Source organism: Schistocerca gregaria, chromosome 5, assembly GCF_023897955.1.
Source record: "Schistocerca gregaria isolate iqSchGreg1 chromosome 5, iqSchGreg1.2, whole genome shotgun sequence".
Classification (NCBI taxonomy): domain Eukaryota; kingdom Metazoa; phylum Arthropoda; class Insecta; order Orthoptera; family Acrididae; genus Schistocerca; species Schistocerca gregaria.
Genome location: NC_064924.1, coordinates 333,723,011 through 333,737,477, shown reverse-complemented (window position 1 = coordinate 333,737,477; position 14,467 = coordinate 333,723,011). Strand labels below are relative to the sequence as shown.

Sequence of the window (14,467 nt, the reverse complement as noted above, 5' to 3'; positions counted from 1 at the left end):
CAACCAGATACATGCAGTACCAATCTAATGCTTGTAAAACGGTTGTGTGATAAAGCATGCCACCATCGCATATCATCATTGCGACAGTTAAAAATTAGGGACATGTTTCAAAGTGAGTGATAAGATGTATAATTATATACAGTATGTTGTACACTCAAGGACTAAGTTTTCTTTGAAAATTAATGTTTTTATGGACTTAATAAAGTAAAACCTCTGTTTTAAAACTGTATCCTTCGGTTTAATAAAGTACAGTACACTATATCCCCTATGTTTTCAAAATAAATGGAAAAACAAAATAAATTTCAGACACTCAATAATCCGGCACCCAGGTGTGCCAGGTATGACTGGATTAGCGAGAGTCTAGTGTACTAGAGTGATAGGTTATTGAGGACATCAGAGGAAGAGCAACAGGGTGTGATCATCTTTCAGTGATGTATTTTTTTGTGGTAAGCCTTTAAGATGATAGCAACTGGTCACGGCGCATGCCATCCATAAAAATTATTATGCAATGCAAATATGTAGGGATTTTCAACTTTTTGATATCCTAATCCCATTTTGCTGATATGTTCGTATCGTGTTTTTTTTTTTTGTGGATGGCCAGTTTCTACAATCTGAAGATACCTAACTCAGGTGAAAAGTGTCATTGCAATTTGAAAATAAAAACCATTGCAGTCAAGACTCTGTTTTTCTCTTTTCCCTGATTATTTTGATGAAACCATTTCAACAGAATTTGGTATATACATGACTCATTTGTGTTTGAGAATAAGAGATCATACCGCAAGGGTGAATACCACAGATAAATTTAACATGCTCTCTGGTATCATATTGTGTAAAATAGCAGAGATTCAGACTTGTGTGCAATATGTGTATGGAGACGAAGCTGTGGTTAAAAAACTAGTTTTTAAATACAAATTCCACTACTTCCTTAAACACTCAATCTGCTGAATTTGAGACAAGAAACCAAAATGGATCTCAAGAAACTGGAATGCTACAGATAAACTTAGCAGAAAACTTTTTTCCTGATTATGCAAGACAAAATACAGAGACCTCAAGTAACATTTTCTTATACCATTATCAGTGACAATGTAATGCATGTAAAGGTTTCTGTTGCTGAGCTTTTTAGTGAAATTGCAGCTAATCTAAAGCTAGAGCATTCATGCCTCAACAAATCGACAATTTGATCACGTGACTGTACTTTCAAATTTAAAAACAAGTATGCCTTATACTATGTGTGTTCGCTGCAGAAAATATTCAAAGTGACTGTGGGCCACATATCATGATAAAGATGTAGTGAATGCTTTGGGTGACACGATAAAGGTGTGGAACTAGTTGAAACTCTGAAAATGGTATGTTGGCTGTGCCAAAGATTTTAAAGAATGTGTGAAAACTCCGATTCAAACAATAACCATGTTTGTACAGATGACCCTAAATAAGCCTTCGATTAATGTCAAACCCATTGAAACAAGGCCAAACTCTGAAATGACCAAATTTTTTATTATAACTGAGGATCCAACCACTTAAAGACTGGTGCGTATTTAGGGGTGTATACTGATTCTTTTGGGGAGTCAGACGCTGCAGGTACATACTTGCGCAACATGAATGTTGATTTGATGAGCCATAGATTGTCACTGTAGAAATTTTAATTGGGAAATGCTTAAAACAGATATCTTAAAGCATCTGCAAAAGTGGCACTGAAAATGGATAAATGAAAGTTATATATTTCTTACACATTAAAACTGTGTGCTGGTCTGGATATATAATGTAGGACCTTTGTGTTTTGGGCAAAGGTTTGAGGTTTGAATCCCATTTCAGCACACAGTTTTAATGTGCTAGGGGGTTTTAAATCGACGCACATTCTGTTGCAGAATGGAAATTCATTCTGGAAGCTAAGGCATTGTTTTTGAAACTCATTTCACAACACAAGAATGTATTCACACCAGATGAAAGTGGCAGAATTTCTAGAATCTGTAAAATTGTGTATGGTTTAAGGTACTTTTTGTATCCCACGTGGAACTTTTAATTTCTGGTTTAAATGTAATTTAAAAAAAAAATATTTCATGAGTTATCTTTAATCCTCCACAATCAACTGTCTGAATGCATTATTTATCATTTAGAAGAAGAGATGTTAGTCTACTGAATAATTAACTTTATGGACTACTCCGTTCAGCACTTTGAATGGGTAAGAGTAATGCTGGTGTAGACTTGTACATCTACAGTAGGACTTTGTTTTACTGTTTTATTCTTCCTCATCCTCCTATTCTTGTCATTATTATAGAAAGAAAAAATGATAAAACATACAAATATTTAGTATTGTATAGTATTACAATTACTTGCATATTCAGTCTTCACAAATGTGAATGCAAAATTTACTTAAGGCTGAAAATAATGTTGACAAAATAATAAATTACAGTTGAATGAAGCTGTGTTGTAATCGTCGTTATGTCCACAGTTGTTTTATTTATTTGTGAATTTTACTGGTGGTTAATAAAAATTTCTATTTCCAGATCAAGTGCCCAAGAGTGTTCTAAATAACATTTCTGCCAAGATAAAGTCACGTTTGAATGTAGAAATGAATCCACAGTACAAGGATAATTTGGTGTCTAATGTTTGGGAGTCATCTTTAACTATTAACTGGCCAGACTTGATACAGTAGGTAGTAGTTTTACTCATCATGTTGTTATTCAAATAAAATAACTTTGTGATTGACAGACTGCAGTCGCAGGGATCAGTGTTAATGGTGTGCAGCCAGCCGTGATGGACTTGGCTCTGTTTATACCCGTGTGCTCCTCAATAAAGATTTGTTATCGCTTGGCATGGCAGTTGTAGCATATTGACTCACTGAAAAGTCAATCACAGAGTTATTTTATTCTAAGTATTACTGGCAAAATATTTTGAAATTAGTGTGCATTACAATAAACTAGTTTTAAGTTGTCATTACTACTAAAAGTGTATTTTAGTGACAAAACTCTTCATGTGGAAATTTACATTCCTTTTTGACTAGCTTTTGAGGCTTCCAATGTGCGCTACAAAAGGTAAAATATGTTGTTGTTAATTTTGAAAAATTGCCGTCTTGCCTGTTGCCTTTCTCCAAATCAAAGTGGTTTTGAACAGTGCTGTCTGTACTAGTAGATAGCAAAGAATGGACCATGAAAATAAGTGAGCTTGTGTGAACAGTCAATACATTATCATCACTGCTACCATTTCTAAACTCATTGCTGCACAGTGTTACAGACAAACACTGCAACCTGCCCTAAAATGTGGTACTTCGGTTCAATAGAATGAGTATTTTTGTCAGACGTTATGACAGAACTGATTTCAGTCAGTTTGTAATGGTACAGACTGTTACATTCTCATTGTCAGGAGCAACTGTGCTGAAGTTTGTTGCATATGTACAGAAAATTTGTTAGCTTGGAAAAAATCAGATTTTCTGACAGTAATCCACACTGTATTTGCAAGATATTTTAATCATGTTACTCACAATTGCGAAGATTTCAGTTTGATTTTGATACTGGATTGCAAGGCATACTCAGGAGCAGTATAGACTTGGATCACAATGCAGTATTGATGAAGAGTAGGGTGAAGTTTGAGATTAGTCAGGAAGCATAAATACATAAAGAAGTGGGATGCAGAAGTACTAAGAAATGATGAGATATGCTTGAAGTTATCTAGATACAGCTGTAAGGAATTACCCAGTAGGCGGTACTCCGTTGAAGAAGAATGGACATCTCTAAAATGGGCAGTCACAGAAGTTTGAAAGAAAAACATAGGTACAAAGAAGGTAACTGTGAAGGAACCATGGGTAACAAAATAAAGACTTCAGTTGATCGATGAAAGAAGAAAGTACAAAAAAGTTCAGGGAAATTCAGGAATACAGAAATGTCTCTGAGGAATGAAATAAATGGGAAGTGCAGGGAAGCTAAGACGAAATGGCTGCAGGAAAAATGTGAAGAAATTGAAAAGGAAATGATTGTAGGAAGGACTGACTCAACATATAGGAAAGTCAAAATAACTTTTGGTGAAATGAAAAGCAAGGGTGGCTATGTTCAGAGTGCAATGGGAATTCCACTGTTAAGAGCAGAAGAGAGAGGGGATAGATGGAAAGAGTATATTGTAGGTCTCTCTGAGGGGGAAGATTTGTCTGATGTGATAGAAGAAGAAACAAGAATTGATTTACAAGAGATAGGGCATCCAGAATCTGAATAAGAATTTAAGAGAGCTTTGGAGGACTTAAGATCACATAAGGCAGATGGGATAGATAACATTCCATCAGAATTTCTAAAATCATTGGAAGAAGTGGCAACAAATAGACTGTTCACATTGGTATGTAGAATTTATAAGTCTGGTGACATTCCATCTGACTTTCTGAAAAATATAATCCACTTAATTCTGAAGATTGCAAGAGCTGACAGCTCATGCATCGAAGTTGCTGACAAGAGTAATACACAGAAGAATGGAAAAGAAAATTTAGGATGTGTTAGGTGACAATCAGTTTGGCCTTAGGATAGGTAAAGGCACAGGAGAGGCAATACTGACATTGTGGTTGATAATGGAAGCAAGAACTAAAGAAAAATCAAGATGCCTTCATAGGGTCTGTTGACCTGGAAAAGCATTTTACAGTGTAAAATGGTGGAAGATGTTTGTAATTCTGAGGAAAATATGGGTGTGCTGTAGGGAGAGATTGGTACTGTACAGTGTGTGAAGAGCCAAGAGGGAATAATAAGAGTGGACAACAAGAACTAAGTGCCTGGATTAAAAAGGATTTAAGACAGGGATGTAGTCTTTCTCCCCTTCTGTTCAATCTCTACATCGAAGAAGCAATTTTGGAAATAAAAGAAAGGTTCAGGAGTGGGATTAAAATTCAAGGTGAAAAGATATCAATGATACGCTTCACTGATGACATTTTTATCCTAAGTGGAAGTGAAGAAGAATTACAGGATCTGCTGAACAGAATGAACAGTCTAATGAGTACAGAATATGGCTTGAGAGTAAATCAAAAATGGACAAAAGTAATGAGAAGGAGCAGAAAAGAGAACAGCAAGAAACTTAACATCGGCATGGATAGTCGTGAAGCAGGCGAAGTTAAGGAATTCTGCTACATATGAAGCAAAACAACCAATGCCAGATGGGGCAAGGAGGACATCAAAAGCAAAATAGCACTGGCAAAAAAGGCATTTCTGGCCACGAGAAATCTACCAGTACCAAATTAGGCCTTAATTTGAGGTAGAAATTTCTGAAAATGTATGTTTATAGCACAACATTGTAAGATAGTGAAATATGGACTGTGGGAAAACTGGAGCAGAAGAGAATCGAAGCATTAGAGATGTGGTGCTACAGACGAATGTTGAAAATTAGGTGGACTGATAATACAAGGAATGGGGAAGTTCTGCCCAGAATCGGAGAGGAAAGGAATATGTGGAAAACGCTAACAATGAGAAGGGACAGGATGATAGGACATCTGTTAAGATATCAGGGAATGACTTCCATGGTACTAGAGGTAGCAATAGAGGGCAAAAATTGTAGAGTAAGATGGAGATTGGGATATGTCCAGCAAATAATTGAGAATGTAGGTAGCAAGCATTACTCTGAGATGAAGAGGTTGGCACTGGAGATGAATTCATGGTGTGTTGTGTCAAACTGGTCAGAAGACTGACTGAAAAAAAGAAAAAACACTCGCAATTTTCATCGTGTTTCATCTGAGGATGAAGCCAATAGGGAACAGGTCGAGTAGCCATGCCTGTGTCATTGGTCTGCTTCACACCAGGTGCTCCATCCAAGGTAAGCACTGGGCAGTAGCAGCAGCCATAGTGTCTTCAGGTCATAGCTGTTAATACTGCTGTGTGCGTGCTTTCTGGCTATTATGTTACTAGTTTCGTCATCTGACATTCCGTTCCACCTCCCAAGTTCTAGTGGTCATTCATCATTTAAGCTTTTCTGTGGACTACATTGTTCTATTACTGTAGTCAGCTGCATTAAGTGCTCTGTTTTAGGTCGGTGCCCACTAGGGGTGGCTGTCGGACTATTTTCTGGCCACTGGTGTTCAAATTATCAATCATTATCAAAATGAATGTTCTCAGGCACTTGATTTGCTGTCTGAAGTACCACCATCTGTGCATCCTGTGTTGATTGCTCTGTTACCATTTCCAGAACTGCTCTCCTGAGTTTGGATGATGTCAGTGGTCCTGGTGGTATGATCGGTATGACATACCACATTGGCAAGTAGTGAGTGCTTGGTTTCTGTAGACCTAGATTATCCTTACATTCCCTAACAGAGTCTTAATTTTTGTGGACAGAAAATGCTCTTGGTGTTATATTTCAGAAAAATTCTACTGGTTTTTGGCAGTTATTAGTCTGGCACCTGGCAAAAAATGTCCTTCTGTGCTTCTTCTTGTACTTCTGCTGACTCCTACAGTGGAGAAACTGGGCACAGTGTCTTCTGAATATTCCCGGAAGAATATCTGTGTCTATGGAGCACGGACAGCAGGTGTTCGATCTGCATTGTCAAGTTGTATGAAAGTGAAAGAGTTCATGCCTGCTGAACCAGAGTCCCAAGTACACTGTTCTGCACTGGATGGTGAAAGTTACTGCCTTGTAAGTACAGTTCATTGTGAGTTGGTTTTCAGTAAATTCTATGACCAAAAGTACCATCTGTCACCCTCTGGACACAAACATCTAAGAATGGGAGTTGTCCATCCTTCTCCACTTCCACTGTGAATTTCATGTTAGGGTGGAGTGAGTTCATGTCCCAGGAAAACGAGGAGCTTTTCCCTGCTGTGGAGCCAAATAACAAAAGTGTCATTAATGTACCTGTTGAAGCATTTCAGTTGATTTGGGGCCAATACAATGCCTCATTTTCAAATCTCTCCATAAAGACGTTTGTCACCACTTATGAGAGTAGGCTGACCATTGCCACCCTTTCTGTTTTCTCATAGAATTCACCCCATATAGGAAGTGTGTTGAAGTTAAAATATGCCTGAACAAGTCAAGGAGTGCCCCATTCAACTTTTCTCCAATTAACTCTAGGAATTCATTCAGTGGCACTTTGGTGAACAAGGAAACAGTTGTTGATGCTAACCACAATGTCAGAATAAGTGATGTGTGGTTGCTTCAGATGCTGTTGAAAATCTTCAGAGTTGCAAATGTAATGTCCACATTTGCCCACATGTCTTGAGAGCATCTTCTTAAAGTGCTGAGCGGTGGGGTAGGTGACTGTGCCAATGTTCTGCGCTTTTGGACTTATAGGAACTCCTTCTTTGTTAACCTCAGTCCATCCATTAAGACCCATTGACACACAACTATCTGTCTGCGTCAATATCTGCACAAATGTCTCCTCATGCAGTAGATCACTGCAAATGCGGTCTGTTCACACAACACAACTTCCAGTCTACTGCTTGCACACTATCTGTCAGTAACTTCAAAGTTTTTAATTTATTAAGAAATTGAGGAAATTATGTTATAGTCTGTGTTCATGCAACTTTTGTTGTGAAAAACAAAAAGCTAACAAAATGCCAGAACAGAAAGATGGATAAAAATGGTTTACACAGAGGCTACTTAGCAAAGGCAGCCCTCGAACATAAATTTACTTCACTAGTTGAGGATGAACTTGAAGTCTGATGTAATTATTTGAAGATGCATAAAAAAAACAAAAAACCCACTTGAATGAGGGGATCAACTTCTCCACTTTAGCAGCTTATGGTGACATTCATGTTAATGAAAATAGGAGCTGCTAGGATTGCCAGTGCAATTTAGAAATAAACATTGTGTGAAATAATAAATGTTAGCTATTTATGCTGTCCTGAAGGATAATTTGCTGAAGGCAAGTAAATTACTTACAGTAGGGCAACCTAAATTCTGACAAGTTACAGATCATATTTTGTAATTTTAGACATGTTTGAGACACATTGTATTTTTAGAAGTTATATATTTGGCCAATGAGCTATAGTTCTGTTTGTTTCCAAGTTGAGATTTTTAAGCCCCTGCCAGAAGTCTAACAGCAACTTTTGCACCAGAATATGAAATACCTTTTGAACTCTAGAAAGAAAGGGATTCACTGTGCAACTAGAAAGTTTCACTTGTGTGTGGTATTTTGGTAGTGAATTCTGCAGTTTACCTCTAAATCACTGTTGTTAGGAACCCCATATTATATTTGAAAGTAAAAGAAGTGTGGTGGCGACGGCGATGGCGATAACTGTCTCGAAGGCACCTTTCCAAGATCTTCCATCATTAGCCTAATACAATATTCTGACTGCACTGTTCTTTAGAACAAATAGGGCCTATTTTTTTTTCTTTTTTTCCCAAGCTGTCACAACTTACACTAGGTTATAACATAGGACAGTACTGAGTGAAAGTACGCTAGCACTCTCCTGGCACCATATCGAATAGCAAGCTCTTTGCAATAAACAGTTCACAATGAAATGTTTTTAATTATGTACTGTTTACCCATTTCCCAAAGGGTCAATGGCTCATAATTTCTCTGTTAAAGAATTATAAGCAGTTGCCTTTTTATCCTTCCTGCTGACATCCTGTTTTTAATTTTCCACAAACATTTATGACTCCTACATGTTTTCATTAATTTGGCAGTGAACTATCTAGAACAGTGACCTGTATCTGTCATTTCAATATTCACTCTGCACACACACAGACTGAACAAGCAGCTGACCCATCACGTTTTAGTACCAGATTTGCAGTGATCTCTTGTCCGCATGCTCCAATGTGTCTGCACAAATATGATTTGGATCTGCAGATTTGAGCGGTTTCACTCAAACGTCTAGGTTTGCACAAATCTCCTGTTCACAGACACAGTGATCTGTCTGCACAGATGTGAAGTGCAAAGACAGATTTTTGCATGTGGATAGGCCTGGTTGGTACTGGAACTTTTGGCCTCAGCTGCTTTGTAACTTTTTCCAGTACACCGGTTTCCTTTACAAAGCTGCTAGTCTGCCTGTCCACCTTGTTGGTGGGGTCCCTTTATATTGGTCTGAATGCTGGGCCATCTAGGAGTTGTCTAACTTTGCTGTCATCGTCTGCATTCTGTAGGATGATGATAACATTCCTCTTATCTGCTGGTAATGCCACAATGATGTCATTTTCTTGGAGGTGTCTGAGAGCCAGCCTCTCATCACTTATTATGATAAATTTAGGCAGCTTTATTTTTGTGAGAACTTTTTTAACATTGTGCAGGCCCGTCAGCAACTGTGATAATTAAACGTGTAACACGTCAGCCTCAGTTGCAAATAGAAACCAATCTTTACCTAGGTTTCTTCCAAAATAATTTGGCTTTCTTCAGAAGCTATTGACACTAAACTATTGCATGCTGAAGTTTGGCCGTGTCAAGTATAAAACTATACCACCTTAGTACCCAGTCATAAATTTACAGTACTTAGCTGAAGAGAAAAAGCAGGCTCCACTGCGCAGATGAGGTCGGTAGGCCGTGAGAGCTGCGCAGGAACTAATCACAGCGAGCAGCTATGTACCGAGCACCCCTGATGATGGGCATGCGCAAGTGAAAATATAGATGCTTAACAGTAGCTACCTTTATGTTAGGAATTAGATTAATATAAGCATTAAAACTGTTAATGGCATAATATGTAACCAAACTTACTTCTGAGGAGAACGAGAACCTTGTAAATGGATTTGGAGCCCGTAAGAAAGACTAGCTATTACTTGGAAAAATTATTCCTCAAATCTGAATACAATAGTATTTGACCAAAGAAAGTGGAGTTAGGCATCGGTGACTGCAAAGGAAACATAACATCTGGGCCAGTGAAGCAAAGTCTCAAGTAGAATACTAAATGTATTCAAATTTGAGGAATAATTTTGCCTAGTAATAGCTAGTCTTTCTTACAGGCTCCGAATTCTTTTATAGGGTTGTCGTTCTTCTCAGAAGTAAGTTTGGTTACATATTAATTTTAGTTTTAATGCTTATATTAATCCAATTCCTAATGTAAAGGTAGCTACTGTTAAGCATCTATATTTCCACGTGTGCAGGCGCATCATCAGCGGTGCTCAGTGCCGTTATTGCCTTGGCCCAAGTTTTGGCAGTTAAAGGGTTGCCTCTCACATTAGTTTCTGACAATGGCCCACAATTCATGGCCTCTGCCTTCAAGGACTTCTGTGCTGCCAATGGCATTAAACGCATCTGTAGCCCTCCATTCCACTCTTATGTCAGTGGTGAAGCCGTACACCTGATCCAAACTTTTAAGCAGTAGATGAATAAGCTATTGAATCCTCCGTCACCACAGTGGCCCTAACATTGTTTATGAGCATTTATTGCACCACATTGACTAAGAATCATAATCCCGAAGAGCTCCTCCATGGTTGCCAGCCTCAGACCTTGCTTCATCTGTTGACACCATCTTCGTTGGAATCGTGCTTGTGTCCCTCCCAGTGTGACAGCCTTGGCTCAACAGTGTGGGCACACTCCTACAGGAGTGCCGAGGCCTGGACGCCAGCGTTGGTAGTATCCACCCACGGGTGACAAGTTAAGTCGATCAAAATGCAGAAGGGGCTAGAGCGTTGCCACCACAACCAACTTTGGCCTTGGACTCGAGCACCCTTCCACAACCTCTTCTTCCACTGCATTCTGGTGCCAGTGTGACACAACCGCCAGAACCCTGGGTGGCTACTGCAGATGTCCCATTGTTGCGATGGCCATCACCTCTGGCTCCCTGTGTATCAGTGACTCTCCCTGAAATGTCCATGTCCAACACAGTTCCAGTAGACACTGGCGACCACACTTCCTCCTCGCAGCCTACAGTCAATTAGACTGCAGTTCTGCCTGTACCTTTGTTCCACCTTCCACAGCACCGTCTGAGCTGTTTACGCTCATATGCACCGGTTTCAGACAGGAAGGATCTGGTATTGGGCATTGGGCTGTTGAATGCCCACTGGAGTAAATGGACTTGATGGACGATAAAGGTCGGTGTCGCTGCACCACTGCACTTGTCTAGTGAGTCCACCATTGTCTCACCACATGAATACATTGACCAATACTGTCTCTTGCAGCTGGCGTAAACACCACTGCACCTCAACCACTGAATCAGCTGTGTACTTTGCCTAATGGCATTCATTACTGTCTCCTTCATCCTACTGACTATTCGTTAATGACTTTGATTTGATATTGGTTTTTCTCTTTGATCTCAGTTTGGATTATGTCTCATCCTTGACCTGTTGACAATGTTTTGTCGAAAGTTTGCTGCACTATGTTGTTGCATAGATTGCATTGACTTGTTCTTGTTATGTTGGGTTCACTGTTCGCTCAGCCCTGTCGCTCGACTCTGCCATGGATCTGAGTCATGTTCGGAGGTGATTTTCACACCTTGCCTCCTCATCGTTTCTCTCCTTTTTTTTCTGATATGCGCACCAGTATCTAGCTACCCATAGACACAGCAAACTGCACTGACAAAGCCTGCGACAGAGACTTCTCTGGGGTAACCGCAAAGTTGACATCCTTCCTAAATATCTTCAATCTGGTCTTGAGTTGCTTCTAACTAAGGCTGAAAAGTTATGTAAGATTATTCTCATTCTGCTTCGCCTTGTTGTTGTTGTGACAGTCAAACTTGGATTGTTGACAGGCTGCTAATTTCTTCTTCATGCATTCTGCTAGAGACGACAAAGTGGTATCCACTCAGTTCCAATTGTGGCTGGTTAAGCCAGTGGCACTAGACAAGTGTAGAGATTGTTATTCATGGCAACCACTAAGTCCCAGTCTTGATTGGTGAAGCCAGTGGCAGTAAACAGGTGTAGTGAGAGAGATTCCCTGGCAGCCCATTATTAATGCTCAGCTTTCCCACTGTTTAATCCTGTTGGCTGCTTTGGAGTTTATGTGCTGTTTAAGCCTTGCGAGTACTGTACTAATGTCCTCTTCTAGGCATCTTGGCATGGAAGTGAGAGAACGGAGTATCCTCTCTTTTCTTTGTCACAGTGTATCCAAGTTTCTGATATTCATATCTATTTCCTCCTCCTTGTAGAGTCTTCCAATGTAGATTTTCATGCTTTCTGATGAGACATTGTAATCTTAAAAAAATATCCTAGACTTATTTAGGCTCATTTTAACTTCAACATACTTCCTGTATGGGGTTAGTTCAGTGAACAGAAGGGGGTGGCAATGGGCAGCCCACTCATACCGGTGGTAGGGAACCTCTTTATAGAGATATTGGAAAATTAGGCACTTGCATCAGCACCACATCAACTGAATTGTTTCTTCAGATACATGACAGACCCATGGCAGGGAAAAGCTCCATGCTTCCTGGAACACCTGAACTCACACCACCCTAATATAAAATTTGCAATGGAAATGGAGAAGAATGGCTAATTCCCATTCTTAGATGCTCCTCAGAGGAATGCAGATGCCACTTTGTCATGGTATTTGCCAAAAACTTACTCTGATACGTATCTACAAGGCAGTAGCTGCCACCATCCAGTGCAGAACAACAGTGTCCTCAAAACTCTGGTTCATTGGGCACAGACACTTTTGGATCCAGACAACTTGATGACAGAGGTAGAAAACCTGCTGCCTGTGTTCTACAGAAACAAAAGTTCCTCCAGAGAGATTCAGAAGGCACTGCACCCTGAAGTAATGTAAAAAAGAGGGGCAAAGAAAGTTGATTTTTTGCCACGTGCCGGACTATCTCCCAAAATCAGCAGAAATCTTATCAGATTTAACTTCTGTTAGGAAGTGTAAAGGATTATGTGGACCTACAGAAATTGGGCATTTACCACACACCTTGTCAGTGTGGTATGTCCTATATCAGACAATGAGGACTTTTATAATAAAGTGTAAGGAGCACAAGTTGCACACCAGACTCAAGAGGAGCTTCAGAGTCAGCTATAATGGAACATTGTTTGGAACTAAATAATTTGAAGGATGCTATGATGTCAAGATTCTGACAAAGACACCTAAATACATCGAAATAAAGGTCACACAGGATTTTTATCGACTGTGACACTGGATAGCAACTTATCTCCTCCTGGAGTCCAGCACTTTCTCTCTGAAAGATGCAACAAAGGCATCATCCAAAGTCCAGGAAAATAGCTTTGGAAATGGTGATGGAGAAAATAACCCAGCACAACCAATTCTGGGTGCACAGACAGTGGTATTTTTGTAGCAAGTCAAGTACCTGAGTGTGGTCATTTTGAGAACAAATTACAATTTGAACACAAGTAGCCAGCAAATAATCAGACAGCCACTCCTGGCAGACGTGAATCTGGGACAGTGTGGTTGGCTACAGTAATAAATAGTACAGTCCACAGGAAATCTTAAAAGGTGGCAATCAGAAGATTCATTGCCCAATGCAACTTGGAGGTGGAACAGAATGTCAAATGACAAAATATTTAACTGACAGCAATTGAAAAGTACACGCACAGCAGTTGGAACTGATACGACTAGAAAATACTATGATTTCTTCTAGTGACAGACATGTACGTCTTACGGAGCACTTGCTGTGGTGCAGACCAATGACGGAGCACCTAAGCACATAACCCCTTGTAGACATAAATACTGGACCCGTCCCACACTGTTCTTGGCCTCAGGGAGCACCTGATGAAGACTGCAAGCTAAGCGATCAAAATGTCGTGTAAGTACAATGTGGATTACTGGCGGAAAACTTGATGTTCCAAGATGACAACACCTTTCTGGGAGTACCAGAAGATCTACAAAATGTTTAAGGAAAATCCCAATAATGGCAAATTTATGAAAGTAATTGTGGCTACACAGTAGACAATTGTCATTCTGAGAGATTTTAGAGAAACAAGAAGGGAAAAGTTTAATTAGAGCAGGGTAACTCGTACCACACCATGGCTTTATGTGAAGTAGTCATGTCCTAAATGAAGCTAAGAGAAACAGGGAGGATGCAAAACAGGTTTCTACTTCATAAGTTGAATCATTTATTGAAATATCTGCATCAAATTATACTTTGATGTGCATGGGGCAGCAAAACATTTCTCAATTATGCTGCTGGAGAATTTAATCGGCATATAATCTCTCCCTTAAATTATTCATAAATCAAAAGCAGGCTTTTTCTTAAGAAGAAAGGCTTTTGTCAGTAATTAATGGTCAATAAAACCATCTCACTAGCATCTACAAATGGAGAAGACAAGTAATAGGGCATATTCTGAAATTAATAATCTGCTAATAATTAAGAGCATGAGATGTGTCTAATGAAATACCCCTATTTTGTACCAGTAGCAGAAAGATCAAGGGACTTAAAATTACTTGAGGAATTATTTGCTCAACTGCTGGCTCAGTAAACTTTTCTGATGTGTTAATTGGTTGTATTCATGTCTGGTCTCCGGCCGGAACATATTGTTGTGTGGACACACTATTTCGGCGATCCACCTGGCTGCCATCTTCAAGTGAGTAGGCCGTCACACTAACTTGACGGAACCAAAATCGAACACGCCACAACAGCACTTTCATACACTGACCATGGATCCACACCACGCATGCGTGAACATAACTGCCCTCTAGCGC

The 14,467-nt window shown here is 39.5% G+C and overlaps 1 protein-coding gene across 2 annotated transcripts in view; it reads left to right on the top strand.

Moving 5' to 3' along the window:
• Positions 1-14,467, top strand: part of LOC126272627 (ATP-dependent RNA helicase DHX30-like) — a 268,564-nt gene that overhangs the window by 22,778 nt on the left and 231,319 nt on the right. The window contains exon 2 of one of the 2 annotated variants that reach the window (XM_049975586.1): positions 2,505-2,649. In XM_049975586.1, coding sequence (XP_049831543.1) covers positions 2,505-2,649 — 145 coding nt within the window. Of the gene's footprint in view, positions 1-2,504; positions 2,654-14,467 lie in introns of those variants that run through there. The other variant, XM_049975587.1, reaches the window with a different exon arrangement.